Source organism: Schistocerca americana, chromosome 1, assembly GCF_021461395.2.
Source record: "Schistocerca americana isolate TAMUIC-IGC-003095 chromosome 1, iqSchAmer2.1, whole genome shotgun sequence".
Lineage (NCBI taxonomy): Eukaryota > Metazoa > Arthropoda > Insecta > Orthoptera > Acrididae > Schistocerca > Schistocerca americana.
Window position 1 is genome coordinate 305838461 of NC_060119.1, and position 25348 is coordinate 305863808.

At 37.9% G+C, this 25348-nt stretch overlaps 1 protein-coding gene across 3 annotated transcripts in view; it reads right to left on the reverse strand.

Moving 5' to 3' along the window:
• Window positions 1-808: 808 nt before the first annotated feature.
• Window positions 809-25348, reverse strand: part of LOC124595892 (protein abrupt) — a 126838-nt gene continuing 102298 nt past the window's right edge. For all 3 annotated transcript variants that reach the window (XM_047134819.1, XM_047134803.1, XM_047134811.1), the window contains exons 4-5: window positions 17302-17917; window positions 809-5029 (exon numbers count right to left, since the gene is read on the reverse strand). In XM_047134819.1, the coding sequence (XP_046990775.1) occupies window positions 4569-5029; window positions 17302-17917 (1077 nt within the window). In that variant the 3' untranslated portion in view covers window positions 809-4568. The remainder of the gene's footprint in view (window positions 5030-17301; window positions 17918-25348) is intronic.

A 25348-nucleotide genomic window follows, 5' to 3' on the forward strand; every position in this document is an offset into this window, starting at 1 on the left:
CGATTTAGGGAAATCACGGAAAACCTAAATCAGGATGGCCGGACGCCGGATTGAACCGTCGTCCTCCCGAATGCGAGTCCAGTGTGCTAACCACTGCGCCACCTCGCTCGGTGAATCTAATTGAGTGTACCTATATTCAAAGATAAAAAAGGTCTATAGAACATGATCAGATGTTGTTTAGAATAAAGTGATAAAGAAATTAAAAAAAGGAGGCAACTAGGAAAATGAGATCAAAGATTTTAAATGTGACGTACAAGTAAAATGACATGGCAACAAAGCCTTTTTTCCAGTACATAGCATATTTCACTGAGAACTAAGGTAAATATTAAAGAAACCATGCTTATTTTGGTGACAGACATGTAGAAGAGACAAATTCACTAAATGAAAAAGAAAAAAAGCTGATAATCAATCAAGGATAAAGTCTTTAAGAATGAAGATGAATTTTATATTCACATTTTATGGGGATATATTTGAAATTGTTGCTATGCATTGTAGTTGTAGTAAGTATCTGAAGGAAACATTTGTATGGAAGCAGAGTAACAATTAGCAATTCATTGACTTTATAATGTATTGAAGTACCGTATGTGACTAATAAAAAACCTGCAACTTTGAATACTATCACAGGTTCTCTTCTCAGTTGTTAGCAATTTTTTTTCGTCAATCTCCAAGTCTAAGTGTGTTCCACAGTTGCACAGAACTCTATGTCCATTGTCAATTGTAATTGTAGCGGTGGTAGAGGGTGGAGAGTAACAGTGACAGCAGTTATTATAATAAAAATAATTTTAATATTACATGCGGCATTAAAAACATCTTGCACAATGTGGCAAAATAATAATAACAATACCAATAATAATAATAATTATTATTATTATAATAAAGGTTGTAAATGGATTTGAAGAGGTAAGGTGGACCACTGATGTAATTCACAAAATTTCCATGGCAGTTAAAGATGAAACAGAATCAACACCAATTGGGTAGGGGACAGATTCTTAGAAAAGAGAAAACATAAAGGTCACTTTGCTAAGTACTGTGTCTACCATGGATAAAAGACACCAGTAAGTACAGAAAGAAATATGACTGTGCACTACTTTAATATGCTTCAAGTACATTAAAGTACTTGCTCTATATTTTTAATGTGGAGTAGTCGTAAACTGAAAGCCCATTTAACTACTTTTATTTATAGTTTACAATTTTACTTTTATTATTAAGTGTAACAGTCAACTATTAGACTAGCTAAGGGGAAGATAATTTTCCTTCTTGTTTTAAGAGATAATAAACCTGTTTTTCAGTCAAATATCACGAAAAAATTATTTAAGGAATATAGCTACCTCTAATTTATATTTTTGTAATATAAGTGAAGTATCTTCCGGGGATGCACAGAGCTGCATTAGGCGACTTCTTTACTTTTCCCCCTTCAGCCGGCTTATGTAGGTGCACACATCCGAGAAAGAAAACACAGAAGATAGTTTCTGCAGACAGTAAAGCATATAGAACTTAGCCTCAGAACCCAATTTCGCACTGATTCCACCATATACTTACAGAACCTAGAGATAATTCACACTGTCACACCATAATAAAATAATATATAGCACAAATTGAAACTGTGATCATAGAGAGAATGAGTAAAATACAACTCTAATTAATGTGGTGACTTTCTAAAAAATAAACAGTGAACATAGTATTTGACATTGATTGTGCAAGCCAATGTCTCAATTTATGTCTCACATTGTTAACAAGGTACAAAAACCTGTGGCACATCAAGTAATAAGCAAAAATCTATTTGTATGAAGTGAAGCTTATATGACCACAGGTCTCCCTGGAGCCATTTCTGGCCAAGTACTTCAAATCTAAATGAAGTAATAGAAGTGTGATATAATTCCCAGCCACTCTACCACCTTAGCCACATGACTGATGCTTCTGCAGAGAAGATATTTCTCCAGGTAACACATAAAGCTCATGTATAACAACATATGTAATACAAACTTTAGTGACAATAAAATTAAACTGAGCAAAACTTGAAATATATAGTACACAGAGTGCAGTGTCTAGAAATAACATGTAATGGTGTTAATAAATCAGACTAGGATTCATTATATTTTGTTTCAGTCATTTAGCTAAAACATTATAAGGCACTGATTCTTGATACATACCTATTAATGAATACTCCCGTTAAAGGGACAAAGACTTGCACTACAGTTCACAGTGTGGCAGCTTTGACTAAAATTGACTAGCGTGACAAGGAACTTGGAACTGTATATCTACAATCACATTTTTCACAAAAAAGTACAAACAGCAAACACTGACATATAATGCAATATATGTACAGATACAAAATATGAAAATTAAACACACTAACAGGACAATATTTGGTGTGAATGTCATTTCAATTGCAGATGTTATAACAATTACTGTATTCCACTGTGAATAATACAGATTACACGCACTTCAATGGATCTAAAAATATTTTTATATATAGACCTTTCCAATAACAGCTGTAAAGTAAATATCATTCTGTATTTACATTTTTAATTTCACAAACACCAATCAAATTCATATCAACCTTATTACAATAGCATCTCTAAACAAAAAGATCTCCAAAAAGGAGCTATAATCAAATTAATATAGAATATATTCTTTTTCTATTTATCGATAAAGTGGACTGTGGTACCAACTAAAGCATGAAGTATTATGATTCTGTAATGTTCCAGTTGAAAGCAGATTCCTTGAAACATGCGGGAAAATGACAGTAGAAATATGTATATGGACAGGCTTCCTACTACTGTCATTATATTAATTGATGATGAGAAGGAAAAAATAATGACAGTTCTAGTGGAGAAGGTGAGGAAATGTGCTTCCAAAATGTTAAAGTTGAGGAGGTCAAAGGTGTGAAAATTACAGAAGGAGGGATGTAATATCAAAGAAGCAGGATTCGAGTACTGAGTCCAAAGAAGTATACGCAATATGCTCAAATATGCATAACTGTGATATTAAACGGCAAATTTTGTAACACTATAAGCAGTGTAATTAAATATGAGCTCTGTGGAAATGCCTCAGATTTTAGCACAGAACTGGGCTTCAAACAAGGAAAGATAGTATGTTATTTTATCTAGACAATTTGGTTTTAAATTTGCTGGATACTATGAGTCATGATGCGTGAACATCAAAATATAGTTGTGAAAATGGTATACTACAGCAGATATTTATTCAAATGGATTTACATTCAAATGAACAATGGTTTGGACAAGAAATGGATTTAAAAATGAATAAACGCTGATGAAGTGGCAGTGTGGGATAAGAAATACTAAAGAGAAAGTTGTGAGGAATATTTAATTGTTGGCAGATATGAGTGAAGTGCATGAAGGTACTTCAGTTGTACGGTTAATGAAGTGTATTGCTGTTGCTATCCCTTTCTCAAATGTAAACACAATGGTGCTTGCACTCTGACAAGGACTTCAGTAGGTCTTCTCAAGTAATACATACCAGATGGCAGGAACAACAGATATGAATAAAAATCAACATAAACTTTAGCTTTTGGAATTAGGTATTCCTTCATCTCCTAAACTAAAGGGAATGGCCTTTTTAATTTATTTGTCCTGTTCCATTTTATGTCTGTTCACCCCAAGTATTGGTTTCTTATTCAATCATTCCACTTCTTCCAACCCCTCCTGTCCTTTAAAGGATGTACGAATTTATGATGTCTGTGTCAACTAACACATAAAACATTTTTTGATGTTTATCTACTTGAACAGTATACAAAAAAAACTTTGTACAAGAATGACAATGATGACTGACGACAATATAAGTACCTAAGGCTATTTTGTTTTATAATTCTATACATTTTTGTCCACTAATAACATTACACACACTCTTAATGCAAGACCTCACAGCAAAGATGATAATTTAATAAGTCTACAAGAAATAATTTTTCTTGGTTAACATTCCCAGTCACTTACAAAATTATGATTTTAGTTATTATAAAATATTTAATAATTTGGCTTAATCCACAGGTACTTTCACATATTGCACAGTAGGCACTATTACCTCTTAAGCGTAATATTTTTTCATAAAAATTTACAGAGAAAATAACATTTTCATTTAGTTTTTGGTGTTACAGTAAAATACAGATATATTAAGGCACAAGTGCGAATGAAAGACTCTTGTTTCTGTTAGCTGTGAATATCAGTATCTTAGAATATATTTGTATATAATAAAGGTGGAAAAACACTTTGGTGAATTCGTATTCAAACTTTTCTTACACTTCATTTTTTCAAAACACACACACACACACACACACACACACACACACACACACACTTATTAAAGCATTCCAAACATTATGCTAAAATGCTTAAAAACAATGACATACTAGTTTGTATGTGTATACATAAAATCTTTAACATATAAAGCTCTTTTTAACATTAAAACCAACAAGGAAATGTATTTGGTATTGTTGAAAATGACTTTTACAGATTCCAAGTAAATTATATACAACTATAAATAGTAATTTCCTGCAATCAAGACTCTTCATCTATACTAGTATTGATATTTTGTTTCCAGAAATATATCTTTTATGTTGAGACGGGTTTATCATCCTCAGTATTATCTGTTATTTTAGATTTCTTTGATGTGCTTGAAGCACTTCCTCCAGAAATACGAGCATCTTTTATAAGACCCCCAAAACCTACTTTTTCCCGAGCTTCACCAGGGTGCCTATAAGATACATGCTTTCTCAGAGCATCCCGAGACCTGGATATATGACTACAAACACTACAGGCATAATTAACATTCTGATGTGTTTCCAGATGGACACGCAAATTATACTGGTTGCTTAGCTGTTTACCACAAACAAAGCATGTGGCATATAGCTTGCTAGTGTTGCTTGTAGTGGGATTTGGAAGATAGAATTTACTAAATTGGCCAGATGAAGCTTTCAGTTTCAAACTGGTTAAAGCTGAGTTTGAACTATGTTGCATTCTGTCTGTGTTACAGATACTTCCACCAGAGTCATCTGAAGGAGGGGACTGTTGCCCTGAAACAAAAATGATTAATGACTATCCTGTTTAAGTTGCTGTTATATAACATATCCTTAAACTATGTTTAATAATTTTAGAAAGTAATAAAGGAAAGTTATACTGTAAGTGAAGAATACGTTTTCTTTGTAGTAATTGATACAATATTTATCAGAATCCTTCCGATCGTAATCTGCATCAAAAATGTTGTGCATTTACAATGTATGAGAGATTTAGAGTTACTGAAACTTTAAACGTTTCTGTATACTATTTTATTACATTCTACAGAAAAAAATTCCTAAAAGTATGCACGATAAACTTCATTTCATGTTGAACAATATAGATAAATATTACTTTGGCATGAAACTCTAAAGAGAATTAGGCAAATAACGTGTTTTGCAATTCTGTAAGCAGTCGTTCCTACACAAATTACCACCTGCTAAATTAAAACAAGACATGGTGATTAAAAGTAGAGCAGAGTCCAGATTGGACATGGTAGTGCAGAAATTCAATCATGGTATTTTCAAGAAAGGAAGGAAAACCTATATCTGGATGGCCAAACAGGGATCCATCTGTCAATATTCCAGAATGAAACTCTAGTGCCAGCTTCCTCAATCATACATGTGATGGACTATGGAAGTGCAGGAACTTCATTAAGAGCCTTGGACCAAGAGAAACATGGCAAGTGAACTGTCAAATTGTCGATAAAGAAGTATGTAAGAGTATACATAAGTTCATGATTCCTTCTAACTATAGCTGTTGTTTTAAATTCATTCACAGTTTTTATGCTTAGCCTAAATTATAAATTTAATGCTCTTATTCTGAAATGCACAATATAATATCTATCCAAAGAATGGTACACATTTTATATATTTTCCATACATAATGATTACTGGAAAAGAGCACATCAGCTGTTGCATAAAAAGAGGAAAGGAAGAAAGATATGCTGTGTACTTCACTACTTATGAAGAATCAGCAAACGGTCCATTTTGTCACAGTGTCAAAGTTTTGTTGATATCCATTTATTCCTATGACAAATGAAAAGATATCATAAGTGTATTAACCTATACTATTACCTAGTTAGTTATTAGAATTCAAACATTTCCTAGCCACTAAACGGATAGCTTTCAATCAACATAGCTACTTCCATGACAATAATCAATGTCTGAAAATATAATGTAGGGTGGCTAGATAAAGAAAAGAATCTACTCACCAAATGGCAGCAAGAGAATACACATATAAAGGATATGGAAGTAGGCTAGCTTTCGGAGCCATTGGCTCCATCTTCTGTCAGAAGGGGTGATGGGAAAAGAAGAAGGGTGAAGGAAAAGGACTGACAAGGGGGAGAGTTACAGAAAACTCACACATATCCTGGGCCAGGGGAGACTTACTGGGAGGGATGAGATAGAAATACTGACTGTTGATGCCTGCAGTGAATAAGTGCAGGTAACAACAGTCTTTCCCTCTCACCCATCCAATAAGTCCCCATGTGCCCAGGGTTCTTGATGAATTTTCAATAACTCTTCTCATTTTCTAAGCCTTCCCAGTCCTTTTCCTTCATCTCTCCTTCTTTACCTTAAGCCTTTCTGCAAGAAATAGGAGCCACTGGCTCCAAAAGTTTACACATTTCCATATCATTTATAAGAGTTTTCTCCTGCCACTGCTTAGTGTATAGTGTCTGTTCTTTTGAAGCAACATACATCAGACATCCATAAAATTACCGAATGCTCAGGGTGGCCAAAAGTGATCACACGTACAGAGACAGTTTGTTCATCATGGTTGTGTGTGAGGAGCTTCGTGTGGAGGTAAACATGACTGATGTTGAAAGAATCCACCAAGTATGATGCAGGCTGCCAGGAACCACAAACCTCAGGCCCACAGTAGTTCAATTTCTTTCGTATAAAAGAAAAAATGTGGGAATGTTTAGCTAAAGAATGAAATTCACCAAGACAGGAAGTACTGTCAGTGAACACTAAAGACTAAAATTGTTAAATACTGCCATCTCACAAATATTGCTGCAAAGTGTAGTGACTCAGAGTAGCAGGATTGTAGTGAAGATTTTATACGAGACATATCCCAACAGAAAGACATTAAATGAATTTTTGTGAGTCACAATGAATCACGCTTTAGTGTTTGTTGATTGTGTTTTTAAAGCTTCCTCAACTGCTATACTTCATTTTATTCTACAACTATCATTCTACTTAGTATTGACCTATTACATTGACACCAATCTCCTCAACCTGCTCTTTCGACCATATAGTTTTCATTTTCCTCACAACTACTATCAACTTCTTTGACTGTGGTTTACTACATAAGGGAGCCAAGCCAATTTATTTATCACCAGCTAATTATGTTTTTATTTGTTTTACCTCTGTTCCAGGGTAACTTCTTTCTGAATCCTTTAGTCAGTTTTATTTGAAGCTTTCCCTCTGCCGCTTCTTAACCACTGATTAAGGCAAACAGAAGCACTCTAAATGGCATCTATTACTCCACATTGTTGACATACACTCCTCGTCACTGCACAGTGCACTCCTCTTCGATACACCTTACTAGCCAGTCCCTCATTTACCAAAGCCTGCAGATTATCACAGTCTACGGCCTGGACAACCATAACAAACATCTACTTTAGCAAATAAGGGTCACTGTCTCCCTCCTCCCTCAGTCTCCTAAGATAGGGGCAGCACAGGTAAGTCTTCAGTCAGTCACAATAGAACACACCTGTGAACTGCTTGTCACTCATACCAATCTGTAGCTATTAATGGCTCATTTTAATGCATTTTACAGCGTGTTCTACCAGTTGAAATTCCACATAATTCTTCTGTTGAACACATGACCAAACAAGCATCTCCTTGGGCTATATCCATCTCACATGATTTCCAGAAGGCTTTTAACACACATCACATGTTGCTTCCTATCCAACTGTGTGCCTATGGTATGTCATCTCAGCTGTGTGACTGGAGTCAAGATTTCTTGTTACAAGGGTCACCGTTCGTAATAAATGAAGGGAATTCATCTAGTGAAACTGAAATTGTATCAGAGGTTTCACAGTAAGTGTTAAAGGTCCTATGTTGTTCTTAATCTATGTAAACAATTTATAAGATACCTGAGCAGTTCTCTTTGCTGGTTTGCAGATGATGTCATTTTATCATCAAGCAAAGACATCAAGAAATCAAATCAGTTAAAAAATGATGCAGACAAGATACTTGCATGATGCAAAAAGTGTTAGTTAACCCTCAACAATAAAAAACATGAGGTTCTCCAAATGACTACTAAAATAAAAATTCTGTTCAATTTCAGCTACAGGATAAAGCAGACAAATTTCAAGGTTGTTGATTCAATTAAATACCTAGGGATCACAATTATGACCAATTTAAACTGGAACTTTCACATAGAAAATGTGTGGAAGGGAAACCAAAGATTTTGTTTTATTGGTAGAACACTTTGAAGATGCAACAAATTTACTAAAGTGATTTTCTACACTATGCTTGCTCATCCTCTTCTGAAGCATTGCTATGCAGTATGCAATCCTTACCAGACAGAATTGACAGAGGACACTGAAGAAGTTCAAAGACGGGCAACTTGTTTTGTATTATTGTAGAATGGAGGAGAGAAATACATGGATACGATAAGCAAGTCGTGGTGGCAATAACTGAAACAAAAGCATTTTTCATTGTGGCAGTATATTTTCACAAAATTAAAATTATCAAGTTTCTCCCCTGAATGCCAAAGTATTTTGTTGACTCCCACCTAAGGAGACGATTATAATAAAGTAAGTGAAATAATAGCTCACACAAAAACATTAAGGTGCTTATTTTTCCTGACGTGCTTTTTGATAGTGAAAAGGCAGGGATATATTCTGGAAGTGGTTCTATGAAACCCCCACCAAACACTTAGATATATGTAGCCTGAGGTTTTCCTGGTGTATATGCTTCTTCCACAGTTCTTGGGTGTACTGCCATATCTGAACATCAAAAGTTCATGATACTTCAGCAGACAATCACTCTGCCATCATCAGGCAGTGTTGATGGAATGAAGTGTCTGCTGTGGGCTCACAGTATTTATACCTACACAGTTCAGGAACCACTGGGCCCACACTGTGCTTTGTGATGGGGATGTGTGCAGCTGCAATGGTGGAGGGGAAATTCTCAGTTGCCTTCCACCTGCTACCCTTATTACATCTCCGATTCAGGTGTCATATATAACTTGCATGGAGTTAAGTAAGGATTTGCAAGCCTTGTTCAGTTGGAAGCTAGTGTCTCTGTTGATTAAGATATCAGTCACATGATGTTCAATTGCTTCTTGGAAAATGCAGTCTCAAAATTTATTGGTGGTACCCAGGACCTCCATTTGTTGGTAATACATTTTATGAGCAAAGTCAATGCAGTGGTCTGGTATTGCAGACTTGTTGGGTAGCAGCAAGCAAGTGTAGTGTTAATGTTCTATGCATTGTTCTTCAACTGTGTTGATTGTTTGTCCAAAATAAGTTTTCCACATTCACGTGGAATCTGATATGCCCCCAGTGTTTTGAGACCCAGGTCTGCTTTCACTGCCCCTGATAAACCTCAAGTTTTGGCTGGTGAGCAGAAAACTGGCATTATGTGGTGTTTTCGCAGTGGTCTGCCAATTTTTTATGATACCTTGCCCGCAAATGGTATGAAAGTGGTCTTTTGGAGTACTGGGCACTCTGGCAAGCAGGTGGAGTGGTACTCTCCACAGTTGATGCAAGTTGGAGATGGCGGACATGGAGTATCTGGGTGCAGTGGATGTCCACAGTCTCGACATGTGGTGCTGGAAGTGCAGCGGGAAGATATGTGCCCGAACTTCCAGCACTTAAAGCACCGCATAGGAGGATGGTTCAAATGGCTCTGAGCACTATGGGACTTAACATCTGCGGTCATCAGTCCCCTAGAACTTAGAACTACTGAAACCTAACTAACCTAAAGACATCACACGCATCCATGCCCAAGGCAGGATTCGAACCTGCGACCATAGCAGTCGCGTGGTTCCGGACTGAGTGCCTAGAACCGTGAGACCACCGCGGCCGGCATAGGGGGATGGACATATGGTTTAATGTCAGAGTGGTAAACCATCTTCTTCTACCTAGTTTTCACCTTCTATGTCATTGTTGAAGCTCCATGTCTTTCTTGGAGCTCTTGTGTTGGAGGGCCATTCGAATCTGTCAGTTGCTGTATCTGTTCTCATACATGGCAGATTCAAGGGGTCGCAGCTCTGCTATCAGACTTCGTTAGTCTGAAATTGTCGTCTGCCAAAATTTCATGGACTTTTGACCACCGGGTTCGGCAGCACACCCGAGAACCATGGAACCATTTAAATGTAAATTGTGGAGTAATGATGTAGATCTAACTCGGATGCTAATGATGGAAGAAGCAGAGTTCATTTTCTTCAAAATAAATGTATCTAGTCAGAAATTATTAACATGAAAGTAGAAAGTCTATAAATGACCCAAAATCAACATGGCATCAATCTTCCAATCAGCCTCGTCTGACTAGTAAGTCTCACAATATGAGCATGTAATTACTATAGGAGACACAAATACTGATCTGCTGCTCAAATTTCACTCTGGAGAGAATATAAGTAGATTATTTCACTCTTAACTATAAGAGTACAATACTTCTGGATACAATCCATCACATGCTGTCACCCTGAACATTTGATAGTAAAGCCTGGGAATTTAGTTGCAGACTTATGCACCTTATGTCTTTAAACATTCAGTCACATTATAGAGTTTTATTTACATATTTCGTATGGTTTTAAATACAGAATCAGATTACATCTGGTACATTTTGAAATTATAGAGTGTTCCTGTTCCATGGCTGACTATGAAATTACATCAGGTAATGAATAAAGAAGACCCTGCCCATAGAAAAATCAAGAAAAATCCAACACTTGAACTTTATGAACTAGACAGGCAGCTGTAGAACAAAGTGAAGCAAAAAATTCACATTGCCAAAATCAGGCATTCCAGGTCTGTTGTAGACAGAAAGTCAAATTCTGCTGCATTGCAGGGGAAAAAATAAAATAAAATAAAAATTTGTGCAATTTAGGCAGAGGAAAGGAAAAGTTTAAAGGTAATTTTCAAGTTCTGGCAGACAAATTGAACAACTTTTTCTCAACAGCAGTCAGCTCTCAAGCTATGATAAATTATCAGTAACAAGGTAGCAACCCCACAACTGATGTATTTCCATACACACAGTACAGAAAGTAATCACAAAAAAACCCTCTTTGGCAGTAGGTAATAACAGAGTGGGCATAGGCAGGATTAAAAATGTTTCCAATATTAATATCCCAGTTCCCACAGAGTTTTCCAGTCTCTATCTTGTTAGTGATACATGTCATATGAAGTGGAAGAAAAGTATAGTTCAGTCAGTACCCAAGAATGATCACCCAAACCCACCAGGCTACTACAAGCTGATCAGCAAATTATCCACAGCATCTAAAGCATTGGAATACATTGTTCACGAACAGCTGAAAGAGTATATGACATTCATAAAACATATTAATATGGTTTCTGAAAACACACAGCATAGCAGCTGCATTAATCAGAGTAACTGGTGATACCAAACATGCCATGGCATGTATGAAACAATCATTTTAACATTGGTTGATTTCAGCAAGGCTTTTCATACTGTTGATTTCAGTACATTACATATGAAAATGAAACAGCTGAATTTCTCAAAATGGCAGCAGATGGAAATATCTGCACAAAACTGTGAGACACACAATATTTATTATTTACTAGCTAACCCGGCGAACTCTGTTCCAAATGAAACTTCCTGGCAGATTAAAACTGTGTGCCCGACCGAGACTCGAACTCGGGACCTTTGCCTTTCGTGTGCAAGTGCTCTACCATCTGAGCTACCGAAGCACGACTCACACCCGGTACTCACAGCTTTACTTCTGCCAGTATTTCGTCTCCTACCTTCCAAACTTTACAGAAGAAGCTCTCCTGCGAACCTTGCAGAACTAGTACTCCTGAAAGAAAGGATACTGCGGAGACATGGCTTAGCCACAGCCTGGGGGTTTGTTTCCAGAATGAGAGTTACACTCTGCAGCGGAGTGTGCGCTGATATGAAAATTCCTGGCAGATTAAAATTGTGTGCCCGACCGAGACTCAAACTCGGGACCTTTGCCTTTCATGGGCAAGTGCTCTACCATCTGAGCTACTGAAGCACGAATCACACCCGGTACTCACAGCTTTACTTCTGCCAGTATCTTGTCTCCTACCTTCCAAACTTTACAGAAACTCTCCTGCGACCCTTGCGGAACTAGCACTCCTGAAAGAAAGGATACTGCGGAGACATGGCTTAGCCACAGCCTGGGGGATGTGAGTACCTGGCGTGAGTCGTGCTTCGGTAGCTCAGATGGTAGAGCACTTGCCCACAAAAGGCAAAGGTCCCGAGTTCGAGTCTTGGTCGGGCACACAGTTTTAATCTGCCAGGGAGTTTCATATCAGCGCACACTCCACTGCAGAGTGAAAATCTCATTCTGGAAACATTCCCCAGGCTGTGGCTAAGCTATGTCTCCGTAGTATCCTTTCTTTCAGGAGTGCTAGTTCTGCAAGGTTCGCAGGAGAGCTTCTGTAAACTTTGGAAGGTAGGAGACGAGATACTGGCAGAAGTAAAGCTGTGAGTACCGGGCGTGAGTCGTGCTTCGGTAGCTCAGATGGTAGAGCACTTGCCCACAAAAGGCAAAGGTCCCGAGTTCGAGTCTCGGTCGGGCACGCAGTTTTAATCTGCCAGGAAGTTTCATATCAGCACACACTCCACTGCAGAGTGTAACTCTCATTCTGGAAACATCCCCCAGGCTGTGGCTAAGCCATGTCTCCGCAGTATCCTTTCTTTCAGGAGTGCTAGTTCTGCAAGGTTCGCAGGAGAGCTTCTGTAAAGTTTGGAAGGTAGGAGACGAGATACTGGCAGAAGTAAAGCTGTGAGTACTGGGCGTGAGTCGTGCTTCGGTAGCTCAGATGGTAGAGCACTTGCCCACGAAAGGCAAAGGTCCCGAGTTCGAGTCTCAGTCAGGCACACAGTTTTAATCGGCCAGGAAGTTTCATATCAGCGCACACTCCGCTGCAGAGTGAAAATCTCATTCTGCGAACTCTGTTCTGCCTTAAAGCCAATAAATAATCAGATTTTGGATGTTAAGTTCAAATTTTTATTAGGAAATACAAATAAAAAAATTAAGTATTTTAATGATTCTTCATTCCTTATGTTTTTTGGTGCATAGCTTCCACTCTACAAATATGTACCTTGTGATACAAGACACTTTTTGTTTTATTATCAGGCACAAGAACAAACAACGCAGATGGTCTTCCGACCCATGAACATGCCACATATAATTCACCATGTGAAAAACATGGATTTCCAGATTTAAATCAGAAACTTTCAAGGATTGGCTTTGTGATTTGTTAATGGTCATGGCGAATGCAAGACACATTGGAAATTGAAGTCTTTTAAACTCAAATGGCATATCTGTTGGGATCATCGAGATCCTCAGGATGAGAACTTCCTCACCTTCCTTTGAGTATCATCGCGTAAATAACATTATTCATCAATTTACTTACCACCGAAAGTGTACCGTTGCACAGTTTTGGTTGGTTTATGTTTCAAAGCATGATTACCCAAGAGCCAACTTTTAGGTGTAAATTGTGTGGTGGTAAGCCAGGCACATCCAAGGAGTTTAAAAATTCAATTGGATAGTTGGTGGCTTCATCTTCATTTGTTACACAGTCAATAGATTTGAATGAATGCATTTTACCAATGATCTCATTCTGAATTATGTAGTTTAGGTCATCTACATCTTTATTCTTAGCCGCTAAAATTGCTCGCTCACTCAACCATTCATTACTTTTGTAGTTAGTAATGATGCTTGGGAATACTTTGTTGATAAGTTTGTCTTTTAATGAGACGAAGTTACAGAAATTATGAGGAAATGAAATCAATCCGCTCGATTCTTCGACAGGTACTCGACCATTACCGATAGTCAGCAATTGCTCAGAGAAATCTTCAGCAGATGTATCATTAAGCAATGCAACTCTCATGTTTGTTGTCAGCTGAAGTTTCTTCACATAGCGCCATAGATTTGATGATTTGAGGCAAGCACTTATTTCATCTGCAGCCATTGATCTTGGAAGTACTGGCATTTTGCATTGCCAACCGAGCTGTTTCACGGGCTGCCTCACTTAGCTCTTGTGACTGAGAAGCACGAAGTCGAGCCATACTAACGCGACGCTCTTCACGGGCAATTTGTTGTTCTTCTTCAGTCCTTTCATTCGCAATGTTTTGTATCCTTCTTGCATTACAGCTTTGTCGAGAAATATTCGATCGTCTTGGTCGCAGCATTGTTAATGATGATTCAAAGAAAATACAAATTATTTCTTTAAATTTTTAATTAATGATATATACTGATACTTAACCATAGACATTTAGCTGTCATTTGCATTTTGTTATTCCATGTCAGATGCATTTTTGTTATACCACGTCTTATAGTGAAGTTTAGCTGACATTTGCGTTTTGTTATTCCATAGCAAATGCATTTTTGTTATACTACGTTTTATAGCAGTCAAACGGGATAAAAAGTATCCTATGTCCGTCACCTGGTTCTAAGCTACCTCTCCACCAATTTTCAGCCAATTTTCACACGGTCCTGCCATCGTTTAGCTGACATTTGCATTTTCTTATTCCATGCTAGATGCATTTTTGTTACACCACATTTTATAGCAGTTGAACGGGATAAAAAGTAACCTATGTCTGTCTCCTGGTTCTAAGCTACCTCTCCACCAATTTTCAGCCAAATTGGTACAGCCGTTCTTGAGTTATAAATAGTGTAACTAACACGACTTTCTTTTATATATATAGATTTATTTACAAAAATTATAATAATTTTTTAAAGTAAGTATATACAGAGTGGATAACAATAAACTGCAAAAACTAAATTGTGTGAAAATATAAGATAGCAGGAGCAAAAATATTCCAATAAATGTGGCTCCATATATGAGCTGTTTGCAAGGTAATTGTGAATGTCTGGTTATGAGCTCCCACTGACTTCAGTTACAAATATTTTCCTAGGTAGTACAAATATATTTGAAACACAAATTTTTCAGTTATGTCTCCACATAATTGGACTCAAATATTCCTCATGGCCTACCTTTCCTTGCACAGTGTTGGGAATTGTTGTAGATACTGATGGGAAACCGGTACAATTTACTGACGATTTAAGATGACATGTAATGCCCTGAAATGGTCCCAGATGGATAGGTTGAGCACTGCTTACAGTTTGACCTCTGAAGTCACCTCACCTCAATTCTCTGGGTCTGTCTGTTTCGGGGTCATCTATGAAGTGAAGTGTACAGCACTCTCATCAATACAGTTGAAGTACTGGTGCAGTGAACTGCACAATTCTTTCAAGATATAAGAGATGATCAGATGTTTGAAAGAATTTGAAACTCATTGCAGAGATGAGTGCAGTATTGCCTACAAATGTGAGGATGACACATGGAACACTTGCTTTATAGGTACAAGTGTATAGTAAACTGTAATGTGTAATGCATTGAATTATTATTGTATTTCTGCTTAAGGTAGGTCTTGAGTGAAATTGAAGCTCAATTAGATATGGATTAAATAAAAATGTTTCATACATTTATACAAACTATGGCAATATCTGATACTGAAGTCAGTGGCGGCTTGTGAACTCATACATGCAATTATCTCAGAAATGGCTCATTTGTGCACCCATGTTCACTAGATTGTTTTCACTTCTGTTAACACACACTGTCATCCACATCAGTTTCACTACTAAATATGATAAAGCCTATATACAAATTTTGCACTTCAGTACTCCTGGCACCCCTTTCAGCTTGGCACTGCAAATAACCCCTTATGTCACTTAGGCCTTAAAACAGCCCTATGTATGATACTACTCACATATATTTACATGATCTGAGTGACTTCAATTACACATCATCAGTTGTGTTATTAGAGGACACTACATATTTATGTCCAAAGAAAGTGACTAACTTAATATTTCTCTATATTAAGGACTAGTTGCTAATCTCTGTGTCACATTGATACTTTGGCATGGAATGAAGATCAGAATTTAAATGCCCCAATGACAACTTAATTATTAGAGGAAAAAGTTTGGTTGGACAAGGATGAGACAGGAATGGAGCCATGACTTATTTAAAGAAACCATGTCAACATTTCATTGAAGTGATTTGTGGAAATTTAAAACTGCCTGACTACAAACAACGAAGCACTCAAAAGATGTAGTCAGATGTGAAAATAACTTTGTACACAAACACATAATTGGCAGGAATGTGCATAATTAGAGTTGCATTTCTCTCTGACAACTGGACCGGCTACAGAGTGCATTAGTGTTGTTTATGTTTAGTGTTGTAACCACACCTGGTAGGGTACATATTGTGCAATAACTACATCAGATGTTGAGTGATCACTGTCAAGGACAAGGAGATGTGATGTACTTGCGTGAGACAGCATTATCAACTCCAGAGTTTGAAAGGGGCTGCATCATGGGTCTTCATTGTGCAGCTGGTTGAACTGTGCAACATCCAGATTTGTGAGGCATTTGGATGAGACAATGCTCTAAAGTTGGGCTGCTTGGGAGCAGGAAGGAAGGCATCACCGTCACCAATGTTCCAGTCAGCTACAGTTGACCACAAGGGAGGATTGTCATGCTGTGCACCAAGTACATTATAGCTCCTTCACATCTGTGCCTGTCGTCCAAGAATATTCCCTGCAACATTCTGTGTCATCCAATACCATTGGTGGGAAACTAGCAGAAGCTGGACTAGGGAATGACGTACCTCGCACTAGCTGCCATTAGCACCACAATGCATATGGTTGTGTTTTGGGTGGTGGTACGACTGAGAAGCATGGGTTGCTGATGAATGGCATTGAAATGCGTTCAGAAGTGAACTGCAGTTCTGCACTACCATGGATGACCATCATTGGCAGTTATGGAGGTGGTCTGGGAAGAGGTCCCATTCTTCCGACATTTTGGAGAGGCACAGCAGTTTCAGTCCTCATGTCATGGTGTGGGAAGCCATTGGATATGACTTAAGGTCATGGCTGGTAGTGATTGAGAGAATTCTGACAGCACTTTGCTACATTCTGAACATCATGGATCCTCAGGTGTTACCTCTTTAGAAAAGATCAAATTAAGCTAGTTTCTACTTATGTATAATGCATCAGATGATACTAATAAAAAGAACTATAACAATCAAGTTTAGTAATAAATATCTGTATGAAGAACGTACCCAATATAACATCCATTTCATTACTGTACAACTGATGTTTTTCATTAGCGTTACTGGAGTGAGACACTCTCGCTGATGATTTGTAATCAGATTCTACAAAAACATCCAGCGTTTCCTGAGTATTATTCATCTCACTGGTGTCCATTTCAGTCTCAACCTTAATTTGAGACATTGACTCTTGTACAGAACTAAGACTTGGAATTGCAGATGATGTCTTGTCCTTAGCATAGCTTGCCCCATCTTTGTCATTGAGAGATGCTGAGCTACTTGTATACTCAGGTGTCTGTAACTCAGAAAAATGCTCCAATGTATCAGTGGCTGCCTTGCAATTCCCTAATTCATGCTTTATTCCACTACTGTGTTGTATACTTGCATCATCTTTAGAGTGCTGGGCTGTCAATGTTCGCCTGTTGGGGATTCCACACTTACTGTCATTTCTGCCCTTCTGATATTGTGAATTGTTAGCAACAGGTTCTGCCTGCAAGGGCTGTAGTCCACACTGGTCACTACTTCCTTCTGCATTCATAATGTCTGTCCCTCCGGGTGTCTGCATAGACAACCTCGAACGTTTCATTTGTCCACAATTTTCCTTTCTTGGAACAGTATTTTTTCCACCCTGAAAGCAGATGAGGAAAATTCATCACACTTCAACAGAAAAATTGCAAAATGTAAGTATAGAAACATGGAAATATAAGCAGGCAGGAAGACATATACATAACATTTATAATTTGTGTGTTCGAAAGCACATAGGGGAAGGAAGGGGAGGAGCCAGTGTATATCAAATGAGTTGTTGAAAATGATTACAGCAACATACACAGATAAGCCAAAACAGTATCACCATTACCCACTGTGACATTTGATGCCACTTGGTGGCAATGTGGGCGCATGACACAGCAACAGAAGTATTTAAGCAGAGGTGACACGGACAGGGGATCACCCTAGTGAAGATATGAGCTGCAAATGGGGAAATCCATTGAGATTATTAATACATAGAGACCGTGAAGGAGTATTTTGAAAATGGCAATGCTGGTTGAATGTTCACCTATGAAAAAAGGTAGAAGGACAGTGAAACTACCACTTGGTGCTAAATGGTTGGATGTCCACAACTCTTCACAGAACATAGAGTATGCTCTGTAAAGCAGGATAGATGGTGATCTGTTGCAACTCTGCTGAAAGAGCACAATGCTGAGGCTCACACAAGTGTTTTGGAGCATACTGTTCATTGTATTGTCTGCAGCAGACCATCCCTACTTGATCACATGTTGACTCAATGACATCATCAATTGTGATTGCAGTGCACATGAGACCATTGGGATTTGACCAATGATCAATGCAAACATGTTGGCATCACATTTTTGCTACACTAGGTCAATGGTCATCTCCACAAACGCTGTCATTGAGGTGAACGGCGGCTCAAAACTTGCATTGTGTCATGGACACAGCTGGTGGGAGCAGTATTATGCTATGGGAGACGTTCTACTGGTCTTGCACGGGACATGTGGTAGTAATCGAAGACACACTGACAACTGCAAACCATCTGCATCCCTTCATGCTTTATGTCTTCCCTGACAGCAGTGTCATCTTTCAACAGTATAATTATCTGTGTCTCAGAGCCAGAACAATGCTACAGTAGTTTGAGAAGCATTACAGTGAACTCACATTGATGTCCCGGTGACCAAATTTACCTGATGTAAATCCTATGGAACCCATCTGGGTCACTACTGGGCACCATCGCCATGAATGCAAATCAGCGGGCCCATTATTTATGCAGATTATGTAAGCTGTGCATAGACACTTTAATGCCACATAACTCCACAAACCTACCACCAAACTGTCAGATCCCTGATACATAGAATCAGTGATGTATTCTGTTCCATAGATGGACAAACAAGCATTTAAGCAGATGACCATAATGTTTTGGCCCATCAGTGTACAAAGGAATGAATAACAGGCTGATTTGAAAATGAAAATGCACCGTTCTGAAACTTCCTGACAGATTAAAAGTGTGTCAAGTTGGGTCTGAAACCTGCATCTCTTCTTGAAAAAGAAGGAAAGAAGAAATGTTGAAGTTTAACATCCTGCAGGCAAGAAGATCGTAACAAATAACATATAAGCTCAGAATGAATAAGGATGGGTGAAGGAAACCAGCTGTCTCCCTTTCAAAGAAGCCATCCCCTCATTTGTCTTAAACCTAAGGCTGGATGACCAGATAGGCACTTGAACCTAAATTTTTCTGCATGGGAATCCAGCAATGTGCTTACCATTGTGCTAGATACCGCACTGGAAAAGGAAAAGAGGAGTGGTATTGGAAGACTGAAATTCAGTCTATGAGGTAGGTTTCAACAGTGCAAAGAGTATGACACTGCTCACAAAAGGCCATTAAGTCTCAGTTACCAGTGTAGTAAGTTCCATTTTATTATGCACTTTGGATTGTGTAGACTAAACACATATGCTACAATAATATTGCTTCAAATTCATTGAAGCAGAGAATGTCTGCACAAGGAAAACAATACTTTAGTCCTAGCAATTGATGCCAACATTCATTCATGAAATATTGCTAGAACTGAAACAAATTGTACAATTCCAAAAGTTTCTACTTGACTCCACTATCAGGAATTTGTGGCACCTCTGGTGTAAAGCGCCATATCTTTGAACCCGCGGATATTTGACTTACTTTGTCTGTGTGTACTCAGCGTGCTACATTTTTACAGCCATGTTGTATTTGCCTTGTTCGTGTGCTTAAATAAATGTTCATTCGACAGCTAAAGTGTGTTATTACCAATCTACAACATGTAATATGCACAAATTAATCATTTCATATATTTACAATATGTTCAATTTGTACACATGATGGGTAGTCATAAAGTTTTTACTATCACCTCGGAAAAAAAGGTCAAGCTACAACCATTAAACTTGGTGCTAGACCTTCTTTACACATCCATCCCTGAATATGACATATTTCTGAAAGACAGATGATTTAAGGGAGACCTTGGTTGTAGAAGTTGTACAGGGTGTATATGTGGACAAGGAAAAAAAATTCCCAGGTTTTTCCTGGATTTCCTGGTTAAAAATACATTTTCTCCTGTGTGAAAATACACTTCTTCTGTGTTAAGTGACAGTATTCTCGTCCTCAGCAATTTAAAACTCATCAATCCTTTGAATGCTTATGATTTTATATACCGACGTAGAATTTCCCGAGGGGGGGAACACGTTTTGAAAGACCTGCATGAGCAGCAACATGTACACTGTATGTTTTCATATTACGAAGGTATAAATTCGATTCCACTAAACACCGCATGTTACTTTCTGAAGCACTGAAATCGAGATTGCGATGCGGTTTTGTAAGCCAGTCATATCTCACGTCATGTGATCTCACCAGCTGATAACAGCATAGGACACGTGATGCAGTCAGTCAATAGCAAGATCACTATTAAGTAGCGCGAACACTCAATTAAGAAAAGTTAATGGTTTAAATTAATATATATGGCTTTCACATATAATATTGGTCTCTAAGATTAATAAGTTGGAAGAGAAACTAAGCTTCCACATATAATGTTGATCATTTTTGCGTGTGTTACACTTTAAAATACATCACACAAATGTGCCAGTAAATTTTTAATATCGATGTAAACGTCTGATCTCCTGGGCTCGAAATTCTTCAAAATGTTCTCCTCAAAGAGTTGATTTTTAAATGAGAGCCAACGCTTTGTGATTTGAGAAATTCATTGTATATTCTCGCACATAGGTCATCTTGCGTAAAAGGAAATTTACTTTGAATGTAACGCTTTTCAAACCACCGATCGCAACATTTTCCCGCAACCTGTTAGAAACAGGTTCGTTTCAGCAGTTGCAAGAGAGCACCAGATAACAGGCATCACTGCGCTAGCGCAGCTACGATGACGCAGGAAACACGATGTTCCTAAGTGTAAAACATTGAAAGATTTTACATTATGTCATAAAAGAAACAAGACATCAGAGGATACTTCAAGAGCATCGGAATTTCGTGAACCATACTAAAATGCATAATTCGGCTTAAAGTGCACATTCGTACATCCAGATTCGGATGTAAATTTTCTTGGAGTACCAGTACTGTATTATCTCATGTTTGGTTCTTTATTATGGCATAATGCCATACGTGCACTTGAAATGCAGCGAACAGTTGAAACTAGCCAATAGTGTGAAATTAAAGACTTCGTTTCAAATAAATTGACTGCCTCAGCGGGGAAGATTAATAAAAGACAAATCTCTTTAGCAAACCGACAAAAATAACTTCATTGTTCTGCAAGGCGATAATGCTTGACTGTCAGAAAGGTAGAAGTAAAATCTGACACTAACAACATATTTTAGCCTTCCGTAATTATGCGAACATATTTTAATTCATTTGCTAGCTCCTGGCCACGAAAATCCATTTTGTTTTCATTTAACGTGAGAGCAATAAACGAAGAGGAAACAACAAAATCACTGAACGCAAACACAGGTCACGTGGGACGACCCACCTCCCCACCACAACTCAGACTGCTCTGTGCATCAGCCCCGGATCTATGATATTTCTGAACCGGGGCAATACTAGAAAGTGGCACCCAGCCACACTTCTGTAACCAGAAGCAACGGAGCATGCACAAGAGCCTGCCCCCAACTGCTCAAACGAATCTAATTTAAACACTTGTCACGTCACACTCATCGGAGGCAATCTGTTATGTTATAAAACCTTTGATACACTTAGCTGTTGGCAGACGCTTGTATGAGCACTGTGTTTTGTTGTCGTATATGCCACATTTCCTTTGCAACTTAAGTTTCATTTCCATTTTCTTTTTTTCTCTCGTTCATGTTTTGTTGCTGCAGTATTATTCTGCAGTAGTGGGATACAGTAATATCCTTTGTTAGAGTATTGGTTCTTACCAGTCAAAATCACAAAAATTTAACTGAAAACTAAAACAATGAAAAATTCTCAGAATTCTAAACAATTCCCGGGTTTTTCCCAGTTTTCTCCCCGATGAAAAAATTCCCGTGCTTTTCCCAGATCTCCCGGTTGTCCCGGGTCGTATACACCCTGTTGTAAGATACCCCTATGAACTCCAATTTAAGCAAGTGTCAGAGCCCCCGGCTAGAGACAGGCACGCATCTTGTGTTAAATGCTCAAACTTGTCAGGACATAAAAATCTATTAGATCTGAGTACAGGAGGGTAATAAATCAGTTGAAAATTGAGAATTTTAGGAGACTGATGAAAGACATGAGCTGGATAAATGTTTATAATACTTCTGACTCAAATGGAAAATACAAAGCATTCTTTAACAAAGTTACTTCTTCTTTTGAAAATTGTTGCCCCCTAATTATAATTCAAATTATAAAGAAGTCTAAAAATAAACCATGGGTTACACAAGGAATAAAGATATCATATGGGCCAAAAAGGAGATTGTACATACTATCTAGGAATTGCTCTGATGTTAGCATTGTAATGTGTTACAAAGAATACGGCAAAATATTGAAGCAAGTAATCCAGAAATCTAAGCTGCTTTATTATGAGAAAAAGGTAATTACATCAGGCAAAGAAATAAAAGCTATATGGGACATAGTAAAGACAGAGACACATGACCCAAAAAGGAAAAGGAACCAATAGCTCTAAAAATAAATGAGACATTGGTAAGAAGTGCATATAGTGTTGCACCTCTTAAACAAGTACTTTGTTTCTGTTACTGACAGCTTGGGGTTATCGTGTTCAGTAAACAGAGCAATGGAGTATCAGAGACCAGTCTTTACCAATAACTTGAGTAAAATGGAAATGACACTCACATCTCCTGAAGAAGTAGCAACTACCTAACTAGTAGAAAACAAAGGCTGTTGTTGCAAAACACCTGTGCAGAAAGCAGTCAGTCTTCACCTGACTGGAAATTAATTACATGTGGTGTTCCTCAAGGTTCCATCTTGGATCTGGGTTTGCTTTTTCTTGTGTACATTAATGACCTCCCATCTGTTACGTTGCCAGATGATAAGTTTGTTTTGTTTGCAGATAATATAAACATTGAATAAGGAGCAAGTCAAGTAAAGATTTAGAAATGGCTGCTAACCAAATTTTCATTGACTTTAATAAATGGTTTAAAGCTAATTCACTGCCATTAAACTTTGCAAAGACCCACTATATTCAGTTCAGAACATGTAAGAGATTTCCTTCCACATATGAACACATGCAGATCGAAGAGGTCAATAGTGTTATATTTATGGGATTACAACTTGATAATATATTTAGTTGGGAAGGGCCGACCACAAAATTGCCAAAGCACCTAAACAGGTCTGTATTTGCAGTGAGAAGGATATCAGGTGTAGAGATACAAATATGAAAAAGATTGCATACCTTGCTTACTTTCATTCAATTATGACATGCAGGGTCATATTCAGGGGATAACTCATCAAATTGAGCAAATGTTTTTAGCATACAAAAGCATGTAATAAGACTCATTTGTGGTGTAAATTCAAGAACACCATGTAGAAACCTGTTCATGGAACTTTGTATTCTAACCATTGCTTCTCAGTATATTTATTCCTTAATGAAATTTGTTGTGTGTAATATATCTCTATTTCCAACCAATAGCTCAATAAATAGCATGAATACTAGGAATACAAACAATCTACAAAAAGGCCTAAGATCACTTACCTTGGTCCAAAAAGGGTCCGATATTCAGGAACACACGTTTTCAATATATCGCCAGCAACCAGATAAAGCATAGTTTAAACAGTGTGTGAAAGACTTTTTGATAGGCAACTCCTTCTACTCTACAGATGAATATCTTAGCAGGGATTGTTACAGCAGCTTATGTAAAAATGTCTATTAGATTTCAAGTTGTGACAGCACTTGGTTACAACAGTCAAGATCAAGTATTTTGTGCATGATAAAATTATTAAAAGTGCATAACCATGTTTCAATCACACAGTGCATTGATTTTGTAAATATTAGCAGTTTCAGTTTACTGTATTTTGACAATCTCCTGACAAACGATCAAGATAGTGAGTATTATATTCAAATGTTTTATGTTTTTTATGTTACACTTTATGACTTGTTCCACACCCATGACAATCATCTCGTTTTTGGGTCTATGCAATGAAAACTGAATCTAATCTAATCTACTATAATGTAATCGAGAACCAGGACCACAAATTCCACTGGATGACAAATGTGTCATGCCCAGAAGCTCCGGCCAAAAAACAGTGACAGCTGTGATTGTTACATTGATTGTCAAGAGTTAAAATACATTCCTTAGTCGGTAGCAGATGATTTATGTGAGTACCATGCCAGATAATGAACATTCTTCTACACATACATGCTTTACAGAGAACAACAGGTTGGTCTGCAATAAACAGTTTATATTAACAACACATCAATCTGTGATAAACAGTTTATTTATTTGTGTTCTCAGTAGTATTGAATGTTGAGGGTTTTATACAAGGTGTGATTTCTCTCTCTGGTTCTAAGACTGAGGGCAGACAATTTGTGCATGGCAATGAACTTTCAAGTGTGATACTATTTATTATTTTAGTGATAGTAGTTAAAGAAGTATAAAAACTAAAACTGGTGTAGGTACAGATTAAAATACCCTGGGCTTACATTTCAGCAAGATAATGCCCAGTACCCCCCCATGAACCATGGACCTTGCCGTTGGTGGGGAGGCTTGCGTGCCTCGGCGATACAGATAGCCGTACCGTAGGTGCAACCACAACGGAGGGGTATCTGTTGAGAGGCCAGACAAACGTGTGGTTCCTGAAGAGGGGCAGCAGCCTTTTCAGTAGTTGCAAGGGCAACAGTCTGGATGATTGACTGATCTGGCCTTGTAACAATAACCAAAACGGCCTTGCCGTGCTGGTACTGCGAACGGCTGAAAGCAAGGGGAAACTACAGCCGTAATTTTTCCCGAGGGCATGCAGCTTTACTGTATGATTACATGATGATGGCGTCCTCTTGGGTAAAATATTCCGGAGGTAAAATAGTCCCCCATTCGGATCTCCGGGCGGGGACTACTCAAGAGGATGTCGTTATCAGGAGAAAGAAAACTGGCG